The sequence below is a fragment of the Diorhabda sublineata genome, chromosome 6, assembly GCF_026230105.1.
Source record: "Diorhabda sublineata isolate icDioSubl1.1 chromosome 6, icDioSubl1.1, whole genome shotgun sequence".
In the NCBI taxonomy this organism is placed as follows: Eukaryota; Metazoa; Arthropoda; class Insecta; order Coleoptera; family Chrysomelidae; genus Diorhabda; species Diorhabda sublineata.
In genome coordinates, this window is record NC_079479.1 from 9,208,460 (window position 1) to 9,233,073 (window position 24,614).

General features: G+C 31.5%; 4 protein-coding genes across 4 annotated transcripts; 2 read left to right on the forward strand and 2 right to left on the reverse strand.

The window, feature by feature from the left end:
- The first annotated feature begins 3 nt into the window (after positions 1–3).
- LOC130444895 (gastrula zinc finger protein XlCGF52.1-like) lies at positions 4–8,561 on the forward strand. Its single transcript, XM_056780249.1, has 6 exons — positions 4–348; positions 406–676; positions 5,829–5,999; positions 6,692–6,878; positions 7,129–7,412; positions 8,291–8,561. Exons 1-6 carry the CDS (start codon positions 217–219, stop codon positions 8,524–8,526), a joined length of 1,281 nt encoding a protein of 426 aa, XP_056636227.1. The 5' UTR covers positions 4–216; the 3' UTR covers positions 8,527–8,561.
- Positions 1,272–5,571, reverse strand: LOC130444893 (periodic tryptophan protein 1 homolog). Its single transcript, XM_056780246.1, has 4 exons — positions 5,208–5,571; positions 4,191–4,523; positions 3,122–3,316; positions 1,272–2,335 (listed from the first exon to the last, which is right to left on the reverse strand). Exons 1-4 carry the CDS (start codon positions 5,512–5,514, stop codon positions 1,839–1,841), a joined length of 1,332 nt encoding a protein of 443 aa, XP_056636224.1. The 5' UTR covers positions 5,515–5,571; the 3' UTR covers positions 1,272–1,838.
- LOC130444896 (ell-associated factor Eaf) lies at positions 8,495–16,014 on the reverse strand. Its single transcript, XM_056780250.1, has 7 exons — positions 15,639–16,014; positions 15,488–15,580; positions 12,978–13,151; positions 12,280–12,589; positions 11,242–11,431; positions 10,552–10,778; positions 8,495–9,365 (listed from the first exon to the last, which is right to left on the reverse strand). Exons 1-6 carry the CDS (start codon positions 15,733–15,735, stop codon positions 10,566–10,568), a joined length of 1,077 nt encoding a protein of 358 aa, XP_056636228.1. The 5' UTR covers positions 15,736–16,014; the 3' UTR covers positions 8,495–9,365; positions 10,552–10,565.
- Positions 16,015–16,309: 295 nt separating this feature from the next.
- On the forward strand, positions 16,310–23,573 carry LOC130445151 (anaphase-promoting complex subunit 5). The gene is made up of 11 exons (XM_056780675.1): positions 16,310–16,701; positions 17,160–17,462; positions 17,517–17,664; positions 18,386–18,545; positions 19,131–19,312; positions 19,530–19,773; positions 20,625–20,905; positions 21,236–21,490; positions 22,645–22,876; positions 22,986–23,186; positions 23,405–23,573. Exons 1-11 carry the CDS (start codon positions 16,587–16,589, stop codon positions 23,522–23,524), a joined length of 2,241 nt encoding a protein of 746 aa, XP_056636653.1. The 5' UTR covers positions 16,310–16,586; the 3' UTR covers positions 23,525–23,573.
- Positions 23,574–24,614: the final 1,041 nt, after the last annotated feature.

Here is a 24,614-nt window from a genome sequence, read left to right on the forward strand (position 1 = left end):
CATTTAACATTAAACGAGAAGAATATATAGGTTATATTTTAATACATTGATAAATATAAATCCTTTTTATTATTATTTTATGATAATTGTATATAAAGTGCAAATACTTATTTATATTAGTTTAGAGGTACATTTTTATGTACATATGATTGTGTTACAATGTATTTAATATAATAATGATAGCATGTATTTTATTTATTTCGAAAGCTATTTAAAATGAGCAAGGAAGACTTTAGTTGTTGTGTTTGCCTGAATAATAATAATTGTTTAACTCTAAATAAACTTTCAAAGAAAGATGAAAATCAGTTGACAATATTATCAAAACTAATTTTGAATATACCAGAAATTGTAAGTGCATATTTATTTTTGTTTTCAAAATTTTATAATTTTTATACGACTTTTCAGGAGTGGACTATAGAACATTTCATATGCGAGGCGTGTACAAACTTACTTAACATTGTACATAATTTTCGTGAAATGTGTTTGAAATCTGACTTTACTAGAAAGCAGAAAAACCAGAAAATAGAAGTAAATATTCACAAACAGGAAATTGATAAAGATAGCAACAGTGAAATTGTTAAAACAGAAAATATACAGTTGGATTGTAAAGAAGATTCTGATTCCGTTGATATAAGTGATAATGATGTTAAAAATGAGAATTCACAAAATATTGAAGGTATAGTGAATTGTTTAGCATTACTCTGGTCTAAGAAATTCGATTATAAAAAATATAAAAAGTAAATTTATTTCTTAATCTTTGGCTCAAGTCACATTCATGATAAAAGTATGTGAAGTCTCCAGTAGCCTATAGAACATGACTTTGTTGGTAGATATAAAATTTTCTGTGAGTTTTCGATCCCGAAAGCCTTGTAATCCTATTATCACTTTTTTATGCCTCTTTTAATGACAATTCCTTCCTTGGAAAATAGACTTTTACAGTATTTAAGCATCATGAAACAAAATTGTATACACAGTGTTGCAGGTAGTATTATTAATACTTCTCAATAGTGTTCTGCTGTTTCTTTTGAGAAGAGCCAAAGTTTTTTTGGAATTGATGATTAGGGTTTTTTGCACTTGTGAAATTCTGATAGGTCATAAATAAAATATGTATTTAGATAATAAGATGCTTTTTTAAAAAAAAGTTATGTACTGTCATACTTGTTTTTCTACAAAGTCACAGTGAAATTTGAGGCATTTGTCATAATGAGAAACCAGATTTGCTATACCTATGTAAATAAGTCTGCTGCTAGTGAATTCAGGTTGATCCTTACCAAGATATGATAGTCACTGGGTTTTTGATAATGACTGTAAGACTTGAACTTTTGAAGAATAATTCGTCATGGATCAGAACCATGCCAGATGAAAGTAAGCTTCTTCATTTGTTTTGTGTAACTGCCAAAATCTACATAGGGTTTCCCAGGTCCCAGGTTTCCATTGTTCTTCTCTATTCTAACCATTGTTTTGACTGTTTGGTCTCTAGATTATCATACAGGGATACAAGGATGTATCACCAGTAAAAATAATCTTGTTATGGCTATCACTCAACACTTTTGGGACCTAATGGGCTCAGTGGTCAACAGAAAAATGTTAATTATAGTAGTATAGCAATGAATTGTTGTGAAGTTTTTTGTGAATATTAGAAAAAACACAATAGAAAGGAATAAGCTGACAGGACTTTGTTTTAAAAATTGAAGGTTTGTATGGAGTGTTGTATTCATCGAAAGTAATAGTAAATAAAAATGGATTCAACACACTTGTGGCGGCTACAGTAACCACACCAATTGAAAGTTTCAAAATAAAAAAAAACTTATAGGTGAAAAATTCATTTATTATAAATTCTATACATCGGGAATTATCTGTGTTAGACCTCGAGGTCCAAAAGTATGTTTAACAACATCAATATTTTGAATATCAAAAACAGTGAAGTTGTGCGATTTCTTATCCCCTCCAACGGTTAAAACAAACGGTAAATCTGGACATAGATCTAAACAGTGAATGCTTCCCAAGTTGAATTCCTTCTGGGCAACACAGTTGGGTTCATTTTCTAAAGCAAAGTCCCAAATTTTTACAGTTTCGTCTGTAGAGGACGTTACTAAAAGTCCCTGGCACAACTTGCTGATTACTAATCCTGTTACTTCTTTTTCGTGAGCGTTTATAGACCATAACTGACCTTTTCTACAGTCAAAACATTGTACGGACCCAACACTGGTACCAGCCAAAAATGTAAAAGGGTCCAAAGGATTCCAACATAACCTTTCAGATTCTCCATCCAATAACCAGGTTTGATGACTTTCAGGGGTTCGGCAATCAAAGACTCTTGCACTTTTGTCACAACCTGCAATTATAAATTCAGTATTTTTATTGTAATTGTATTAAAAACATGTTGGAATGTATGAAACCTCTTATTATATTTATAATAATCACACTATTTACTACTATCACTACATCCACGGAATTTTTAAAATTATAACTTAGGTCCCTTATTGTCGCATGCCATTCAATTTGAGAGAAAGTAATCTAGTGAACACTGCAGACTGGTGTAGTGCAAAGTGCTTTTATCATCTGATATTGAACACACTGTTTACACCCCACTCACAATCATACTGTTTGACGCGCGTTTCGATAACAAAGTTATTATCTTCAGAGACTGAAGGTAAACTACTTTACCTCGATCATTCCTACCTAATCTATATCCCACTCACTTTTTGTAGGCATTTTTTTGTTTGGACTTCTTTTCGTTTCTTTTTTCTCCATTTTCCTCCTTCCAATAGAGTTCTCAAAATTTTCAGTGTGTCCTAATAATCTTGCTCTTTGAGTTCTCTAATTGTTTGTGTTCCTTTCAGTCTCGAATTTATATTGAATTAATTCTAATTAAGAAAAATAAAATTGTTTTGCTCCATTTCATATGTGTCAAATAAGTGTATAGGTATTATAGTATTTGTTCTTTTTTTGTCATTATTCCAAATTTCAATTGATCACCTGTTTGAATATAAACAGATCTTAATAATGAAAAAAAAACTGTTATAACTTTAAAAATATAGTTAGTAAAATTTGAAATTTTGTCACTACAAAAATCTCCAATATGGGGATATAAAAGTGATGAATAAAAATAAGTAATAACCTCCAGCTAATAAAGTTTGACCTTCCAATGGATGCCAGTCAAGACACTGAACTTTTTCTTGAAATGACTTGATTGTTGTACTTGGTTTTTTTATCTCCATATCCCAAAGTAACACAGTTTGGTCTACGGATCCGCTAGATAAAATGTGCTCATAAGTTTTATTCCATGCCAAAGCCAATACTGCATCTGTGTGACCTGTAAATTTTAATAATTATTCGCAGTTAGAGGTTCAGAATGAATAATTTCTTGTCTTTGATTTTTTAACAAAATCCCACATTTAGGATAGGCTATAATAATGTACTTATAAGTAGAACTAAAAAGAAACTAGAAAAAAAATTTTACTTTTTATAAAGAAAGCAAAAGAATATGGACTACACATAAATGAAGGAAAGACCAAATATATTAATCAAGGAATGGATTTAAATAACTTCAACCAATCAAAAGTTACGACAGAGCAAAACAAGGAACATAGAATTGATAAGTCTAGGAATGGCAGTAACAAACAAAGGAGATGAAACCATGGAAATCTATCAATCAATCTGGCGAGAAGGAACCAAAAGGAAAAAGAGCCCTTGGAGTACTTATAAGATCAAAAGTTTTTCGAAGGAGTGGAAGAGAAGAACGAACGAACGAACGATATCAAAGCACAGTATGGTAAAATTGAGTTGAGATTTGTGGTCAACGCAAAAAGATTCTGTTGGATGGGGTATACGCCAGAACGGATGAAGATAGTCGGATGAAAAGATCTTTATTGAAAAAAGGGACAAAAAGGAAAAGAGGTCGTTCACTGAAAAAATGAATAGAAGTATATAGAGAAGATCTAGAAAGAATGGGAAAAGGGAAGTAGAGCCTTGAGCCTATAAGCCCTGTTTACAGTGGAGAAATTTCTGGAGACTGGCTCAAATCGACTTTTGTGCAGATACTCAAAAAATTATTCTGAAGAAATATATGGGATACAATGAGGAGGAGGTGGTATGAATATTGTTTAGAAATCCGGATCAAAATAATTATTTATTGTTCTGGTTGTAGAAACATTTATTTTTCATTATGCTAATGATGACATACTCACCGATTGGGTTCTTATTTTTCTTGTTACCCACCCTTCCTAATGTGAAAGCAGGTTCTATAACATTCATAATATCCAAATCCCAAACTTCTATAATAGGTGTCATAGATCCCACAGCACAGTAATTGCCTTTTGGCATTTTTGGTTCATAGTTCAATGGCTCAACACATAGAGGAAACGATGGTAGAATAATATCATGATGAACATATAAGGATTCTTCATCTTCATTGTATACATATACTTCCAACATACTTGCGTCCCCTTCAACATGTCCTACTAATATTAAATTGTCGGATAGTTTTATTTTGTCATCTTCTTTATCAGAATCATCTGATTCTAAAATAAAATATGTATGTGAGAAATTGAGTTAGAACATTAAAACATATTTAACCAAATATCAAAAGAAAGGGCTTAAAAGTTGAAAAAATCAAGCAATATGTTTAATAAAAATGTTTCCTTTATTTATTTAAAGACATGAAATAGCACTAGTACATTACGCACCTAGGGAAAAGTTTGCTTTTGTCCCTGGTATGCGAGACAAAAGTGGCCCGAGAAAATCTTTCTTTTGCTTCTAGTATTGTAGCAATGACTTGTTTATTGAAATTTTTACTCTTTATGACAGTTTGCCTCACACGACATTTAGTATTTATTATCGCGTGAAAATACAGAATTGAAATTAAAAAACTGAATTTAGATGATTCTAGTGATAGTGAATTAGAATACATCAAGGGGAGAGAGAAAATAGTATATGCACCACAGGAGAAAAGTAGGGCATTCTCGCCCGCGATTTTTGTCCCTGAGTGTATTTTTTAAGGGTTAAACAGAAACCTTTCAAATAATTGTGTAAATAGAAATTTTAAAAATTTCAATTGAATATTTTATTTTTTCAAAAATTATTCTAATTATATTTCCAAGTTACATCTATTTAAATTATATTTTATGTTATTAATGTCAAATGAACACCACGTGGATATGATAAGAGCATTTTTTAACAAATATTTCTTTTAATATTTATTATACCTGAAAAATTTTCTTGTGCATCATTATCTAGTTCAGCTATTGAACTGATACCTAAAGTATTTGCTGTATCATTAATTTCATCGTCACTATCATATTTTTCAAGTCCAAATTCATCTGTAGCCGTTCCATCTTCCATAGGTTCTTCTTCCCTACTTGCATCTTGTATTTTTGTTTTAGTATCGTTTATTATCTGTACAAGTTCATTTTTTGAAAGCTGTATTTTTACTGGGTTTGTATTAGCTACCCCTCGTTTTATCCATTTTGCGCACGATATAAAATTCACAGTTGTGGTATTTTCTATTTCCATTTTTTTTTTTGGATTCAAATACACATGTTTAGTGTGTTGTCAACGTAGAATAAAATTGAGGTTAGGTTAAATCTTTCCAAGGTTGTCTTATCGTAGTTTGTATACAGCAAAATTTGGTCTCGTAACCAGTTAAGTCGCTATAATCAGATGAGGGAATCATTTGCTAAGTAAATATAACCTAACCAATTTTTTTTTTAAATTTGAGTCCGATTCTGTATTAGGGGTAAAAAATTTTTTTTAAATGACACAATACTTCGAAATTTCTATATTTACTGATATTGGAATTTCGAGTCTTAAATATTATTTTATTTTAGAAAAAAAATGTCGCCGAACAAGAAGGAACAGAAAGTTTGAATTTGACTGTGAAAAGTGTTCGAAAAATTTCTATTCTAGTATAGAATTGATAAAACATTGTGTTGAAATACATAGAATGATCCAAAAAGATGTCAGACCATTTTGCTGTACAAGATGCAATAGTCGATTTGGTAATTATTTCATTTACTTCCAATTTAATTAATTAGTTTGAGTCGTGTAGATGAATTTGTCATAGCCTTAGTTAATATTGAGACCCTTATAAACTTGATACAGAATTAACTTACTATATGAGGCAAAACCTTATAAGGTATACAAGGACAAGAGATATTCATTGCTAAATGTATTGAAAAATTGCAAGAAAAATAAAAAAACAATTCTGCTTCAACTAGAAGTTATAGATGGCCATAAAAAGAAGCCAAATAGACATTTCTCCTTTTTTAAATAAATAATTCTCACAATCAATACATTTAATGATATACATAGTTCATAGTAGCAAAGCCAATGCCCTTTGCCCACCAGGCGCTTTGGTTTGAACTTTTTGATGTCACTAGGAGGTGAGCTGTGAGGATTGCTCAAGTGTTTGAACTACATTCATGTGACTGGTGGACACTCACAGATAACGTGGTCTGTAGTTTCATCCTCTTTCAAGCACCAGCATCACTCTGGATCGTCCGTGATGCCCTAGGTATGGAAATGACTGTGTCCGATTAAAACAAAATGGAATTGAAACAAGTGGAGTTTTTCATATATTTAGACGGCGATTTCTCAATTTTGATTCCAAATTCTCTTTCATGTAAATTTGATATCTTCGGATGTTGTCAAATGCTATTTGAATATCTATAAAATCGAAATTTTATTGCAGGGAATTCTTCAAATTTGGTTCAGCATATTAAATATCACGATGCAGTTCGATCGAATGTTTGTAGTTATTGCGGAAAAGGTTTTATTACAAAGACAGATTTAAAAATACATGAAAAACAGCACCTCAATAAAAGAGAATACGAATGTAATATTTGTAAAAAAAGCTTCAATACTCACAAAGATTTGAGGTAATTATTTCCTCCCTTATTCTATTTAAAATTTATTTACTGACAGCAAACAGTTTACCTTCAGTCTCTGAAGACGATAATTTGGTTATCGAAACACGTCTTAGACTTAAACAGTGTAATATGAGTGTTGGTGTAAACAGTGTGTTCACTATGAATATCTCCATTGGCTTCAAAACTTCTCTCGCCATTCTATTTATGTTTACCATTTATAATAAAATCTAATATTCACAAATATTATTTAATATTTCAGATCTCACAAACTCGTCGTTCACACAGATCCCTTACTTTGGAAATACTTATGTGAATATTGTAATAAACGTTTTCCGATTAAATCAAATTACGATTGTCATATGCGTCGCCATACAGGAGAGAAAAATTTCGAATGCCATTTGTGCAATAGAAAATTCACGGACAAATGTGTTTTGCAACGACATATGAGAACTCATTCCAATATTAGAGAATTTCGATGTGACCAATGCGATAAAGAGTACAAAGATAAAAGGGTCATGCAAATTCACATGGCAAAAATACATGGTTAGTACATACACTTCGTTCTATTACTGGATCACAGCCTTGAAATGTTTCAGTATTTTATTCACACAGATTTATGCATACTAAGATTTACAACAATGTTCAAAATTTACATTTCATACATACATAAATTTCAAAGCATTTTCTTTTCTTTTAATTGTGTCAAAAGTCTGCTGGAAGTCTATAAATAAAATTTCCATATCTATAATGTAATCTTGTGTCCTTTCAATCACGATAAATAGTGTTATTTTTGCACCCTCTATAATCCCTTTTTTGGTATTTTCATTATCAAAGCCTCCCTCCACTCCAATTGCATCTTTTCTTCTTTCCCTACTGACATAACTCTTCATGCATCTCTTTCCTCTCGTTTTATCCACTCGTGGTTCTATTTTTTGGCTTTTTTATGCTTCAAGTGTCTCTCCTGCTGTTGGTATTCCTTCTACTTTTCCCACACTTGATCTTATAATTATTATTCTCCTACATTATCTGTTAATAGTGTTTAGAAATTTTCTATCCATACTTCTTCAGCTTTTTTCTAATTCCTCTCTCTCTAACATGTTTTGTGTTTAGTTTTTGCTCTCAATCATTTTGTCATTTCATTTGATCTTCTTTGTTTTTTTTTTATTGTCATTTGTTGTCCATTTGCTACTTCACTTCTCTTCTGTTTTTGTTCTTTGTCTAACTTCCTACATGTTGCTACACAATCTTTGACAATCATTCTTCCAAGTCTTCTTGTGAGATTGCTTCTCTTACTCCGTTTTGTTATTTAGATCATTTATTAAATAATTATTATTTAGACATAAAAAGTAATGCCCATTTTATAATTAGTCCATTATAATGAATTTCCCATAGATTAGAAATTTTAATAATTTCATTTTTAGGAATAGGTGTTGGAGAAATTAAACTTCCATCTAAGGAAAAGAAATACATTTGTCATATATGTCCGAAAGCATATTATGCAAAGAACAAACTTACTAGGCACTTGTACACACACACTGGCGAGAAACCTTTCTTTTGCGCGGTCTGCAATAAAAAATTCAATGATAAATCATATGTAAAACAACACATGAAAAAAACACACAATATCGAATCTGATAACTCTTTGTATAAATTATAAATATAATGAGAATTAATTTTATAAAATATTTTTTCTAGTCGTGTGTATTACTATAAGAATCCGAACAAATGGCTTTAGCGTAGGTTATAGTTATTTGGTAGACAGCAATGATATTCTCAGTTGAATGGTTGCTCTGGGGCTAGCAAGCCTCGTGTTACTTTTCCCCTCACCTGTTATTTGCTAAATATTTTTATTTTTTTACTCATCTCATCTTTAACCGGCACTTCGGTCCTTTGAGAACCAGTACCTTCTCAACAATCGACTACCAATCCTTTCTGTCCCGAGCATGGTGCCTCCAACGTCGAACACTCTGGCTGGATCAGGTCCGCCTCCGGATGGACGCCACCAAATCTGACTTGCCAAACATTTCTCTGGATCCTCCACGCACCATTCTCGCAACCAGACCTAAAAATCTTTTGTGGGGTCTTACGTTCCCAGCAATTCAAAATCTGCTAACTTGTCGTCGTCATAATACATGTATCGCATCTTACGGGACGGATTATTGTCTTGTAAATCGTGTTAGCCACAGCAATTCTTCCCTTTTTATCTGTTGTCACGTCATTATCTACAGTTTGGATCCGTTTACTGCCCACCAATTATTATTTTACCATCTGAGATAGGTTTTTTTGGAGAAAATAACATTTTGGTACTGGTCCACAAATTATCTAAAATATGGTAAGAGTCGATTAAATATATTTTTCTTAATTTTGCAGAATATATTTCTGGAAATATATAGTACATATATAATTTCATTTATTGCAAATCCTAAATATCGTTTCCATATAAACTTTGCCACATCGTCTTTTCACAATAATACACATAATGAACATCATAAAAGCCTAAAACAAAAAACATTATATTAATACATTGTTCGCTTTCATAAGAAATATTGAAAACTGTATTTATCAACAAAAGAATAACTTTTATCAATTAAATGCATTGTTAAACCGGTACTACACGTGCAAAAACGACAAGAGCTGTCGGGAGTTTTTCTTCAGGTGGTACTTCACCAGAGTGAGCATTCCAGTAACTCTTCATTGCTTAATGAAAGGGCCTTTTAGGACCAGTTTGTAGAATAAAAAATCTTTTACATAACACTGAATTGTTCAATATGTGCACTCAGATGTGGTCAGTTATCCACATCACAATAACTTTGTTGTTTGCTCTGAGTGAGGTTAGAAACTTTGCATTTCCATACTAGCAATTTAATTGGAGTCACATACTCTTAGTGTCGAGGGTAGTGAAGAAGTAGCACTTAACTTGAACATATTATATATACATCAACATAACAATATAACAAAAATTTATACTACGTCGCGCGTGCCGAATCTCTGAAAACGGCGTAGCTTCGCTGAGATCTCGACGTTTGAGATCTGATCGTTTTACTGTACAGAGACTGAATGAATTTCTCCTCGATTCGAAACGTCTCGCCTGGGTTCGTCTAAGTATGGAACAATGACAAAGTGGAAGAATACAGTTATATTGTTTTTTCCTAACAAGTGTATCAAGTATATCGGAGAGGATTAATTCAATTGTATGCTATTAGGACATCAATGTTACTTGGAATATCCTGGGTCAGGTATCGGTCAGTCAGGCAGGGGTGAAAGGAGTATTATTGTTTTGTAGAATTGTTGAGGAGCATATGGCGTGGTCGCCACATCCCATTTAATAAGATCTATTTTTCCAGGCACGTTGATAGAAAGAACTACTGAAATCCCCAAATCTCAATTTTCTGGTCACTAAAACAAATAGTTTAAAAGATTCACATTTGAGATTATTTTGAAAGCTTTAAACGAGATTGGTTATAATAAATCAGTTCTTTTGGTGCTTTTTTACAACTTCCAGATAGAAAATTGGGGTGTTGGAAAAAATTTGATTTCAGTTTATTGGAAATCATGAAATTTTTGTTTGTTTCAAAGTAATTTTGAGTATATTTTGTCTAAATCTATTAGATACAATTTTTTTATGCCAGAGGGAGAAACTACACTCATCTGGATGTAATTTTTATATTTTTTGTAACTTTACCTCTACATAACAAATCAGTCCGAGTCAGACCCACTTTCAGACAGGCACAAATCATCATTGAGCAACCTTGTATCAATTTTCATCGCCGCGCCATTACCATTACTATATCCATTCATTTTACTACCGGTAAAACTATTTTTATTTACTGTCGTGGCCTCATCGGAATCTGAATCGCTTCCACTACTAGATGAAGACGTATCTGTTATTTCCCCAACGCCGTTTTCAACCTGCAATATATAATTTTAGACGGATAGTAATTGTAATTGTATTGTTATTGTATTTATTAAAACCATTACTAGAATTTGTTTTATAAGTAAGTAATTACTCATTTCAAATTCCATCAAAAGAAAGTTTATCAACGATCAACATATTACACTGATAAACCTATTTTTGACAAAACTATTATTGACAAAATTAAACTAACCTAACCTAGAAATGCAAATTTAGTGGTTATAATCTTATTAATAATCCTTCCCCTTATTTTAGTTCAAATTCTTTTTAATTTTTGTACTATCAATGTTCAAAGTTTGAAGGTTTTAAAGAGAAGAGAATAATTTATATCTTACATTGTAATTTTTGTTGTATAAAAATGTGAATTTTCATGCACATAGAAATGAAAGTATCCCCCCCAATTGTGTTTTCATAGGGTGGTTTAAAATTTTAAGGAGCTATCATTATAATATGTATAACCTTTAATGTGGGAAGAGCAGTTGGTGTCTGTCGCTTTTCTGGTGATGGTCGTTGGTTGCTCAAATTTTGTGTTCTAGAATTGTGAACAGTTGATGAGTTCTGGGCATTCCTTGAAGGTGGTCTAGGTTCAGAAAAATCGTCTATCCCTATCATAGGAAGGCTGGCAAGTGTACTAATATTATTATGCGACCTAAAAAAAATAATATAAAGACTTACTGTTTCTTCTATTCAAAAATTATAAGATCCTGATTCACGTCCTTTTACCCGATTAAAAATTTTCCATAATAAAATGTAAAAATTAACAAAAACTCTGATAAATGCGTCCTGGTAAGGATATTTACATCAGAATCTGTTCTATTTTTTGCTCTGTTCTTCAAATAAATAAAAAATGTGACTTTGCATTGAAAAACAGATTACAAAATTTTGTAAATTCAAAAGTCTACAAACAAATAAAAGATGTAACAAGACTTTGGTCACCAACAATAAGGTACAGTAGTGCTTGATATCTAAAATATGATTACAAAAAACATATAGCAGCCTATTCCCATTAAAGGTATATGGGAATACTGGTTAAAAAGCTCACAAATAATTTTATCACTACAATATAGAAATCATAAAATTATCTGATCAAAATATAATAGGTAACAAATAAAAGGAGTGGCTCTTTCCTCCAAATGGAAAAGTTGGAGATAAGAAACTTCAAGTGGCCTCATCAACAACGAACTAAACGGAAGAAATGATCTAGGCATTTTGGAGGAAGAACAATGAGTTGCAGAGACATGCTACAAAATATATTTTTAGGTATAGGTGTCTAAACGACTCCTTGAACAAGATTTTATTAAATTACTTCCATATCTACCTAGAAATTTTTGTTAAATTTTTTTCCTTGTATGCTGAAAATATCCCAAGCAGGTAAAGTTTTCCTACATGTAACAACTGTATTTTCATGTTAAATTCTTTATAACAATAACAAATATCGAAAAAAGGTATAGCGGATAAATTAAACGCTATTGTTAACTAATAATAATACCTACTTACTCATTAATGCTATTATATAGATCTCTCTTTGGACTTTTGACTGGATGTCCGGGAGATGGGTAACTGGGACTCGCATGAAGAGGTGAATGCTTTGGAACTAAATGAGTTATCTGTCTATCAGCTCCTCTACGGCTTCCACTGGCGACTTTCGTTTTACTTGAAATGCGATGACCAACTCCTCCCATTGTTACACTACCACCTGGTGCATTTCCTGGAGGCGTTTGAGATCTCATCGGCAAACTCTGTTTTGAATTAGAGTTCGATAACAAACTACTACTGGATCTATCATTATTTTGAGAAATTTTGTCACCTAAAAATATAAACAAAATTAATTTAAGAATTAATTTGATTTGGGATACAACGTTTATTTGTTTGTATTGATAATAATATTAATGATTATTGAGAATTTTAAAAATAAAAAATATATGAAAAAAATTAGTAAGAAAAAACCCAACAATCCAGTATCAAGACAATAATAAACTTGTAAACCTAAAGAAACAAATGCAATTGGTTATGTGGGACAAGGAGGAAATTCGAAGATACGATCATAAACACTTTGTAAACTAATATAGCAATTTCGTTATATATCAAGTTAACATGTTTATCTATCATATTTCAATTAAAAAGTAAATACAAAAAGCTTGTCCGGAAACTTTTGTATATCATAAAGTTTTATTATCACCTTAATGCTACCTTACCTTTAGATATATTATGTGGTTTGTTGTATTCACTTCTAGTTTTCTTAACTTGAATATTGCATCGCAATTTCTCTAATGTAATTTCACCAGTAACTCTGTCTATTATGAGTACGCATTCTTTAGTATATGGTTTTTGAGAGCCCTTGAAGACAGTTTGTGGAATACCAGCTCCGTCTATAAAACATATATAAAGAGTATTTAATTGCATTTTTTTCCCAAAAAATGAATAGTTATGTCAATAAATGTAACCTTCACTAAGGTAAGAGCACCAGAGCCAGACAATGTACTTATGTAAGACACTTTCTAGTTTGATCCTCAACATTAAGAGAACAATCATTGTCTCCATTTATCTGTTAATATGAAATTAGACATAGGATTCCCTTTATGTAATTAAAGAGTTAAACAACAGACTTTCTGTCATTTAGTATGGTAAACAAGACATATTTAGCTTGATATTTCTGTGAATTATAATAAAATTTTGCTACGGTGAATATTGTTAAATACAGACTTTTAAATTTCAAATTGAGAGTATATACTTGATATTTTTAGTTTTCTGTGACTTTAGGGTAATAACCATTGAACTACAGGGCTTGAAATCAAAGTTTCTTTGTTTTTGTCAACTTTGGGTAGATTTATTTCTGATTTAAATCAGTGGTTGACATATTATGTCGTCTATAGGTACAATGAAGAATATATTGTATCACAAAGTAGAAAAAAATAAATCAGGCAAAAACACGAACAGCTTTTTTTTAATTTTACATATCTACGAAAATACTGGCATGGAGTAAAGAGCAGATGTCTTTAGCTCTGTCTGCCTGCAGAAATGGTACACCTCTAGCAACTGCTACAAAAATTTCATGGAAAATATCCTGAGTGGAAAAAAATTGGACTTTCCCCAATGTTTCCTTCAGAATAAGAAGGAAAAATTGTTGAATTGATTAAATTCATGGCAAAGTTTCTAATAAGTAATATTATGATAATATTTTGTGCTAGGAAACTAGCAGTTCAGTTAAAGAAAATTAATCTTGATGTAAAAATCACAAGATCGGATGTAAATGGTTTCATAGATCACCACTCAACTTTGTTCCAGTGTATAAACCAAAATTTAGCTGTAAGTTTATGGAAAAAAAATTTTACTCAAGTACCTCGTAAAATCTTCATTTCGTTATATCCTGATAATGATTTATTATGTAAATAGTGAGAATTATACTATTTTATTTATTTCAATTTTGTTATTAGTTTAGCAGTATTAACACACAGTCTGCTACTGGCACCAAAAATCTTCAGAATTACTAATTATATCAGTTTACTTAGTATCAACTACCTAATGCATTAATAATAGAAGATATTTCTAATTTTTTCAATTTGAATATGTAATAATTATATTATTAGTACAATCGAAATAAGATAATAAAAAGATAAATTATATAACTGGACTTTTGATAAGGTTTCACATGCCAAACTTCTAAATAAATTCAGATTGTATGGTTTGTCATCCTTACTCATCGACTGGCTTAGTAGTTTTCTCAAAGACCGATCCATCTAGGTTGCTGTTGATAATCACACCTGAGAAAGGTATGAGGTCAATGCAGGTGTTCTCCAGGGATGCATCTTGTCAAATAATCTTTTCCTCCTGTATATCAACGTTCTACTCGACAAAACTAATCTATAGCTACACCAACAGCTTCTAATCCTCTACAAGTCCCAGATTCGTCTATCTTTGGAATAATACTAGACTCACAAGCATACCCTGAGGATGCTCTTGACTCAATACAGAAGAGCTACCAGAAATAGGCAGATGTTGACTCAGTTCGCCTGTATATGCCCAAAACGTCAATTTATCAGGAATCCTTTCTTTGTAGAAGTGTAAGCCTGTGGATTCAGTTACCAAGGCATATCTTTCCCGAACACCAAAGCCTACATAAGTTCAAGATCAATATGTAATAGGTTTTACCCTATTGTGATTGTTTTTTATATAAAAAAAGTCGTAAAGATATGTCTGTATTACCTACTAACTAATCTACAGCTTTACCAATGATAGCACACTGGCATCGTCGTTTAAATTAACTTTAAAAAATTCTGAAGTATGGTGGAAGCAATCTGATTGAGTTTAATGCATCAAAGATCCAAGCTTCCATTTTTACAAAGAAAACTGGCACAGCAGCTCACAATTTAGTCCTGTCTGAACATAAAATATCAGCATCACTGCAAAACCGCTTCTTGGGCGTTAAGGTTGGGAGAAATAAGTGCTGGCATAGTCACATGGTCAAATTAGCTAAGGAAGCTTATTGTCTATACCTAGTTGATAGAAATTTTTTGTTACTCCAAATAGTAATTATTTCATTTCTAAGTAAAATGGTAGACAAAGTAACAGTTAGTTTACTTACTTTTTCTACTACATCAAGTAAAAAAAGAGTATCCTATATCAATAATAATCTCAAAAAAGACGTAATAAATAAAAATATTGAGAGCGCAAAATTCTATTAAAAAAATTTTTAGTAGTTTCATACCTAAATGAGGTACTGTAACAGTAACTTGATTAACTCCAGGAACTTCTACGGTAGCTTTTTTATTAGTATCGACTGAGGCTGGCTTAAAATCATCTGAAAAAACATGGTTGTGAGACTATTGAAATTAAATGTGGCTAAAATGTAGACTTACATTTCATAGTGTGGAAAGCTTTAGATTTTGGATTACTGAAACTTTGACCAATCTTTAATTCTCGACACTCACTTCCTAGTCCTAGTTTATCAGCCATATTTCACTATTTAAACCATCCTCTGGGGTTGATTTTACAAAACAAGTTTCAAGATTTTTTTGGCACTAACTTATTTTTTCAAATGAACCTAAACTACTAGTTTTCTTTTGCTTCAATACTAAAAATCGTCAAACGTTCAAACAATCGCATAAAAAACTATAAAAATCTCAACATATGAACACACGTATTGAGACTATTGAAAGGTAGAGTAAAATTGTGAATTGGTAGAATGTAAAATATTGACCTACTTTTTGACATTTGACCGACCACTATTTGACTGTTGTCAGGGTTGCCAGACTGATAAAATAAGATATAAAATGTCAAGGTCTATTATTAATAAGTATCAAAGATAAATTTCAAATAACGTAGAAATTATCTGAAATTGGAAATTAACTTTGAAAATGTTGTATTCATCTGTATATCTATCCTGTTTATAACAAGGAGTGATTTGGATGTAAGTTGGTGATTCTATAAGCTTCTGAATGGTCAAACCATTATGTACTCTTCAGATCTATGTCAGATGCTGAAACAATATCTAAAAAATTAGTTGTGATCAGCAATCAGAACCATAGATAACAGTTTAATAGAGAGAACTGAATTACCAGCATCTATAATATTAAATCAGATATTTTTGCCTCAATTTCAGCAGCTTGATATTTATGTTGGTGATCCATCTAGTTCAATTGTAGATAATTCCAAAAATAAAATATTGGTTTAGAAACCGTGGGATGATCCAAACATTTCTTAAGTTCTATGAAATTTGCAGTCTGTGTGCGACATTTCAATTATACTTCAATTTTCAATTCTAGTTGTAATAATAGTTTTCAAACATTATCAAGAAGTTTTGAAAAATGTCTTCCAAAGAAATAACTAGCAGTAATTCAAAGATAATTCTAGAGATGATAACACCTCATAGATTAACCGTTTCTATATTAATACGAAATTTTTGTTTGTATCGAGATCACGGTAAGAACCCTTCAAATAATAACTATTCTTACTTTAATTGTAAAACAATATGAGATATTCTTTTGTTATATACGCAGAGGTTCAAAGTAGAAACAAGGAAAGAAAATCAAACCACCTAATTTAATGTATGCAAACAGATTGCAATAGAATATTAATGTTTCTTTGATTTTACATGCAGGGCCGTTAGCCTTAGATAGAGAGGAGCCTATTTCTAATAAAAGGTCCTTAGTATACAAGATTATATAATCTTTTTAAAAGAAACAAATAAATTCGTGCTACTCATTAAGTTGTGTATAATAAAAAACTCTACAATGGCATAGAAATAGTAGTATATACAAAAAACCATCATAATATCTACAAATGCAGAGTAAATAAATATTTTTAAAATAAAAATAGTAGAGCAGTAAGCGACAGTCTTCATTGAAATCAAGCAAGTGCTATTACTAATATTTTTCTAGAAAAATTCAAAGAAATGGATGATCAAGTGTTGATGTGTAAATATAGAAGAGACTTTTGTGTGTTAATCTTGAGACTTTTACAAAGTCCAGATCTTCCCCTTCTGGAATTGAAAAATCTGTTAAATTCCAAAAAGTATGTAATACCAGACAGTCTGATGGAATCATTCGATCAAACGTTAGCAACCCTAAATGAAGAAGGTATAGGCAATTTATTAGATATTGTAGATAGTTTAGTTAAAATTATGAGCAGATCTGAGGATCATCCAAACAGTACAAGTGTTATTGCGAAAACGAGTATTGCAGGTAAGACAATAAATATTTACTATTAATAATTTCTCTACATTGATACTTTTTTAGGGTATTATATCAGAAGATTTATAGTTTATTTTGAAAAATTAACGTTTTCAGAAGTAGTTAAAGTGTTTGAAGATTTTCAGGCTTATTATGAGGAAATTCAAAAGTGTACTAATTTCTTAAATCCCGATGACGAAAATACAGATTCCTGGTAACAAAATAATTTTGTAATTGTCATTTTATTAATTCAATTTCTAGATTACAACTATAAGATTTTCTTTGCTTTCTGCTTGGCTTTATTTGTTCAAATAGCAATTATTTCTTGTTATTAGTCATTTTTTTTTAGTTGATACTCATACTAACACTACACCAACACTCATAATTACACTGTAACAAGTTTTGATACCCAAGTTATCTTTTTTTTTTGGTGTAGGGGTAACTAGTAGTGTCTTTTATTATATCTGTGAGCTTTTTTTATGATTTTCAAAATATCAATATCTATTTTCTGGAACATGTCGTCCTGAAAATACGCCCCCCGATATAAAATCTTTCATTTAATTCATAAATTCCGACATATAGCATCTAGATAAATGGATCTTACGTAATAGAAAATGTCATTTGTAATTTTAGTTCTAAAATAAAAATCAGGTCATTTAGTGTTTTCTAACTAAAATTCATGGTTCATTTACTGTAATTTTTAAATTCTTAGTAAATAATAATTATTTTTTGACAGTTGTTATGATATATTAATAATTTTTAACTAGAAAGACAGTTTAATTTTGACACATTCTTTTCTGTAAATTATTTTAAACCAAAATATGTTATTATATAATCTTGAGTGGTTATTCATTTGTGACTATACCCTATAATAAATGTCCAAAAGTCAAAATTGATTCGTTTAATTATAGATTTTTAAAGTGGACGATTTATAGGTCAAGTACAAGAGAACAGTGGTCAAGAAGGCAGGCAGAATTGTTTATAGCTACTCAAGCAGCTTTGCTTTCTAATAACGAAGGGAAAGCACTACCTCCTCCCGAATTACAAAATAGAATAAGTAACATTTTGAAGTCTAATCCGGATCTGTCAGGAGCGGTAAGTTTTTTATTAAAAGTTACAAGAAGAAGAATATCTTTCCTATGTCAGGGCCAATCCTAAAATATACTGTTAAGAACAATTTCGTGAAATGGATCCTTAGATCGGCCCTATCCAGCTTCAATGGAATTTTAAAATTCGGCGAATTCGCGCGACACTTTTTATAAATGGTGAATGCACCTTTGATGTTTGTTTTTATTATAGCAGGCGTTTATTCCCATTATTTCTTTTAAATGATTTCTAGGAGTCTATTTATTTCTATTGTCTCTTTTTGTTCTAGAAGTTTTATTATTTTATTTAAGTGATAGTCTCGATAAGAGTGGACGATTGAATTAGTCGACCCTCGATTCGGAAGTGTCCCCTTTTGGTTAGTGTAAAGAAGTAGATGGTAGAGGGATGTAGGTATCTAGGTTTTGTTTAAAACGTGCTACGAAGTTTATTGGAAAGAATTATATTCCATATCATATCAAAGTTTATAAGAAGTACTAAAATTATTTTGGCTCATACTATATTACTTACTTTTTGCATATTTCGGAACAGGGATACAGAAAATTTTTTGAATTTCCAATAGTTCATTTTTTTTAGCATTTTCTTGCTTATTTGAACTATTTACGTGTCGATGAATATTGTGGAGCAATTGAAAGTCTTCTTCATTGTTTCGACAGGAATGTTGATCCGGATGTTAAATGTTATAACGATGAAAAAAGCAAGAGACATCGTTTTGCTGCTTTGAACCTAGCAATCCTCCAATATCATTTTGGACATACGTAAGTTTTTTTTTTCAATATGAAAACTATATATACAGGGGGTGTAAAATTTATTATAAGGAGTATAATTTCTGAATTCTAACACCATATTCTAAGGTGATATACATTATATACATTTTTAATCTGTTTGCATTATACTCATTATATTTAGTGATAGTTTTAGGAAAATATATTGCCGATTTATTAGTTATATACTAAACGATTTTTCTAATTGTAGTGAAGAAGCATTGGCCTCCCTAAAAGAAGCAATACAAGTTTCTCAAGAAGCGAACGATAACATTTGTTTACAGCACGCGCTTTCTTGGTTATATCGACTAACTAACGTCAATGAAGATAAACTTATTATTCATTGTATATTGAAGAGCTCGGAATTGAGCTTAAGCTACACCGCTTCATTAGGATTACAAACTTTTGGTCAATATGGATGTTTGCATACAGGAAAAACTTATGCCATATTCGAGGTTGGTATTACAACTAAAATTTGGTATTCGAATATTTTGTGACTGAAAAAAACCCGAAGGTAGAAATCACTTGGTCTCAGATCTGGTAAACGTGGAGTTTATGCGACCAAGTTCTGTGTTTTATGTTATATTTATATGAAAAGTACCAGTGATACTATAATAAAATTAGAATCTCGTATCTACTATTTTGTAAGGTCGCTTTTTCACTGACAATATGGCGTCACAGGGCTCAATAAAGGTTTTTTGGAAAAAGAAAGTGCCCATATTTTATCAAATTAAATGCAGAACGATATCCCAAAGTTTTCTGGGCGAATCCATTTAGAATGGGCCGTTTAAGTATGGAGAAGACCGAAATTGTTGGTCAGTTTTTGATGGATGATGCTGCACACTTGTTTATGACAGTGCAGATAATCAGTAATAGCTAATCAGCAGATGTTATATGTTGATTGCTGTTTGTTAACACTTCCTGCATTTGTCGGATTGAGTATTCGTTGATAACTTGATTCTGGATAGTCAACATGAAGCCTTTGTCCTCTGGAAACAGATTTCCACTAATAAGTTCCCTTTTGTGACCATTGTTCCAGTTTCTCGGTGTCTAATACTATCTTCAAGTCAGATTCTGACGATGCAAGATTGAGAGGTGAATAATCCTTACCTGCTTTGGATATAATCTGATGTAGGGTTGAGGTTTTCTAATTTCTTGTGAAATAATTCACGTAGTTTCATTACCTCTCTAGAGTATATGCCAATAAATTTTCTCTCGCCCTATTTTTGGTGTAATATTGTTCTAATAGTAGATGACTTAGAATGGTGGTTGTTTTATTGATTAATTATCACTATTATTATTTCAGACACTAGCTAAAAGCGATATGATCAACTGTCAACACAACTACAAAGATTTAATTTCCAATAATTATTCCATGAAATCATCACTTTGGCAACTTTACGGAAAAACAGAAATGTCATCGTTATGGAGTCAATTATTGTTATACCAAAACATGGATTCCCTTAGTCCTGGCAAAGCTTTCTATGGAGAAGGATACTGTCTTGCAGTTTGCAATATTGCAAATCATTTGCTAGTTGAAGGGGAATATGGTCTCGTAAACTGTGTATTAAATTTTGCGAAGAAGAGGTAATATGTGGACAATAATTATTTCATCATAATTATTGAAAAATATCTTATAATAACAAAAGAATTCATCTTGGTCAAAAAATGGAATCAAATTGTGAACATTTCCCAATTCCGCATCCATTTATAAATATTTGTTTTTGTCTATTCGTAGACTTAAATAGCAACCCTCGTATATTAAAGTATTTTAAATTACATTTTCTGATAAATTTTATTTAGTTACTCTAAGGACAACTCTATGTAGGTACTGAATTTAATAAGTTGATAAAATATTATTTATTTTTTTCATTATCCAGGTCTCACCTTGAAGGATTTGATCATTTTTCTTTCCAGATTTCCTCATCAACCTCAATCGAATGTTTGGATGTTATGTGAAAATATTTTCGTCTTTACGAGATCTCTACATCATGAAAAATTCGCTGAAGCTGAATCGGCCGCTCAAAAAATTATGGTTATGGATAAATGGGAAGGATATTTGAGATTGGCAGAAGTATTTTTTTATAAAAGAGATTATGTAGAAGCAGATAAATGTATTGAGATGCTTTTGAATCAGTATGAAAACGACAATACTTATAAGTTCAGCGATAGGTAAGTCAATAATCTTATTCAAATTTCTTTTATTTTTTTGTTTGTGGTTGATCTCATGCTGATAGGTAAACATTAAACGGATTTACCTAAAACTGCAACCTTTACATCTATTGTGACTGCTCACCTTCTACTTTTAGAATTCCTTGTAAAACATTTTTTGTTTTGCTTACAATTTTAGAGCTACATGATCCGAAAAGTATTTCTTCAGCTTTTGATAGACTTTCCTCATCAAGGTATTTCTGGGACTTGAAACAACATCTGCAACCACCCACTGTCATCCATTTGTTATTGAGTTTGCTATCAGGTCCGTTCTGCTGTTCTCATCATCTACAGGTTTCTTTCCAGTCCAAGAATTGTTTTGAACTCCAGAATCTATGCTAATTCCAAGAATCTTTCATCATTTCTTCTACAAGTATCTTGCCTGGAACATTTTTTGCATTGGCAGAATCTGTACTCGTCAGATATTCTCATTAGGCGCTCCCTGGGTCTTGGAACAACCCTTGCAATACTACCCATTGCCACCCATTTGTGATAATCTTTAGTCTCATAGTTTCTAAAAAATAGTAAACGGGTGTGCGTAGCACTGTGACTTTCAGGTCTATTGTTATCCCGCTTTCGTTATCTAATGGTAATATTCCAGTTCAAGCATTGTTTTGAACTCCAGAACCTCTGCTGGCCTCAAGAACTTTGAAGTATTCTATCGTTTGTCCTGCAAGTGTCTTGTCTGAAACATTTTATGCCTTGGTTTATTATGGCGAGGTGTTACTGCTACATTTATTCTCATGGGGTACTTCCTGGGTCTTGAAGCAACATTCGCAATACCACCCACTGTCACCCATTGGCGATTTTGGTTGGTTTCTAGTGTTAAATAAATAGTAAACGGTTTTGCCTAGTACTATAACCTTCAGGTCTAATTGTTTCCCTCTAATAGAGCTGTTTTTGTCATATACAGTTCCATAATTGAATTATAAGGTCATATACCATCTTCAAGGATATTAGAATGTTTTATCGTGGCTAGAACAAGTTTGATTGCAATAGGAAGTACCTTGAATGTTCAAATAAAAACTTATTATAATATGAACTGCATTGGGACTCCGTGCTTCATACATTTCAAAACATGTTCCATGAATTCATGCAATTTTTTTTATTTTTAGATATTATTATGTAAGAGCAAAAATAATAAAAATGGAGATTCAGTTTGCAACATCATATCCGGATTCTATTCCTTCAGGAATCATAACTGTTCTCAATAACTGTCTCATCGAATCTCAAACGTCCCAATTAGATTATCAGACTGCGTTAATTCATCTAGTTTTGGCAAATTGTATGTTACATGTAGGTCTAACAACACAAGCATTAGGAGTTTTGGATAAGTGTTTAGTACAAGTAAGATCATATATTTTGTAACGGTTAAAGCATCATGAAGGCTCCTTTAAATTTGTAGAAAGTACGTTAATTTTGCTTGGGAGTATATGAAAAAAATATCACTTTCTAGATTTTGGGTCATGGTGGTTGCTACGACAGAGCAAGAGCGACGTTATTGTATGCAAAATGTTTAATAGCAGATTCTAGTAGATTATCAAATGAAGAAAGAAATAAAGTGATAATGAGATGCGCACATATGTTAGAAAAAGTTAAAGATGAATTCGGTAAAGTAGAAGCTAAATATAGAGTTAAGGATGTGTTGTTTTTACAGGTAGATACTTTACCACATATCATTTCACGTTTTCTTTACCCTTATTATATTATATATTTTTTTGTACTAATTTCTATTTAATTTGGATTAACTTGAATATTCAACAATAAACTTCTACACCAGCTTTCACGAATGATTTTGTTGGCAATCCAATATTAATTGTTTATACTTATATAACAAAAAAGTTATACACTTATTTACCATTAATTCTGTTTTAGAGTCAACTGTACCATTGGTTGAATATGAAGACCGAGAGAAATAAATGCGCCCTCGAGTATAGATTATTAGATGAGGAACATACTACTAAGAACATATACAGTTTAGTTAAATATATTTAGATTACGGATGTAGAAATAAATTATTTATTAATTCTACTTGTCATTCAAACCAAACGTTTTTTTTTCATTAATTCTTACATATAGGCTTATATGCAGACTATTCAGGTCCATAGCCTTGTAATTTCTCTCCACACCTTTTGGTTCCTTGCTTTTTCTCTCCAGCCTTGGATGTTTTTTTCTTCAAGGTCTCCTTCCACTACTTCCCACCACCGTTTAAACGGTCTAACTCTTTTCTTTTTGCAGTCTCGTTTCAAGAGTCTGTCTTCGTCCATTCGTTCTAAGTGACCTAGCCATTGTAACCTTCTTGTCTTTATAAACGCGCTGATTGGTGACTCATTGAAAAATGTGTAAATGTTATGATTTGATTTCTCACAAGGTAGTAACTTATTTTTTTATGGAGATTCAGAAAATCACATCAGTTTTTGGGTTTCAGCAATGGTTTTTGTAAAAATTCAATTTTCTCCTCTTGATCCACTCACCGCCATCTGTTTGACAAGACACAAACTTTACCCTCTAATCTACTATATGGCGAGAACTGAGTGGAATTTAAATTGTAGTTCGAGCATGGATGACGCACCTGGAATTATTCTATTAGGACTCCCACGTTATATTTTTCGAATGCTGAATTTGTATGTTTTAATTGGAGTTTTGCTCAAACTCAAATACTGATATGATTTTCGCAATCTGAATAAGAAAATACATGATACCGTGTTGTTTTTTTGGATACATTCTTATTACTGGTTCGATTAGATTATCACAACCGGAATAGTCGAAGAGCTGCTTAAATTAACCCAGAAAACTGTACTTTACATTGCGACTGTTGAAGGCTTTAAATCTCAAGAAGTATTAGTTAATGAGCTACAATCCATGATTTTCAATTTATTTGACCACAAAAACGCTGATTCAAGTATTAAAAAAACATAGCCAAAGATTTCAGTTTTTACCTTCACTATATAATTGGGAATGTAAAGAGGCAACAACTTTTTAAAAAAATTTGGAAACTTAGGAAATATTGAGTTGGAGACCTACTAGCTATGCAACTCTATTTCCTTATATTTCGACAATATTATATTGGCACCACTGTTTACCT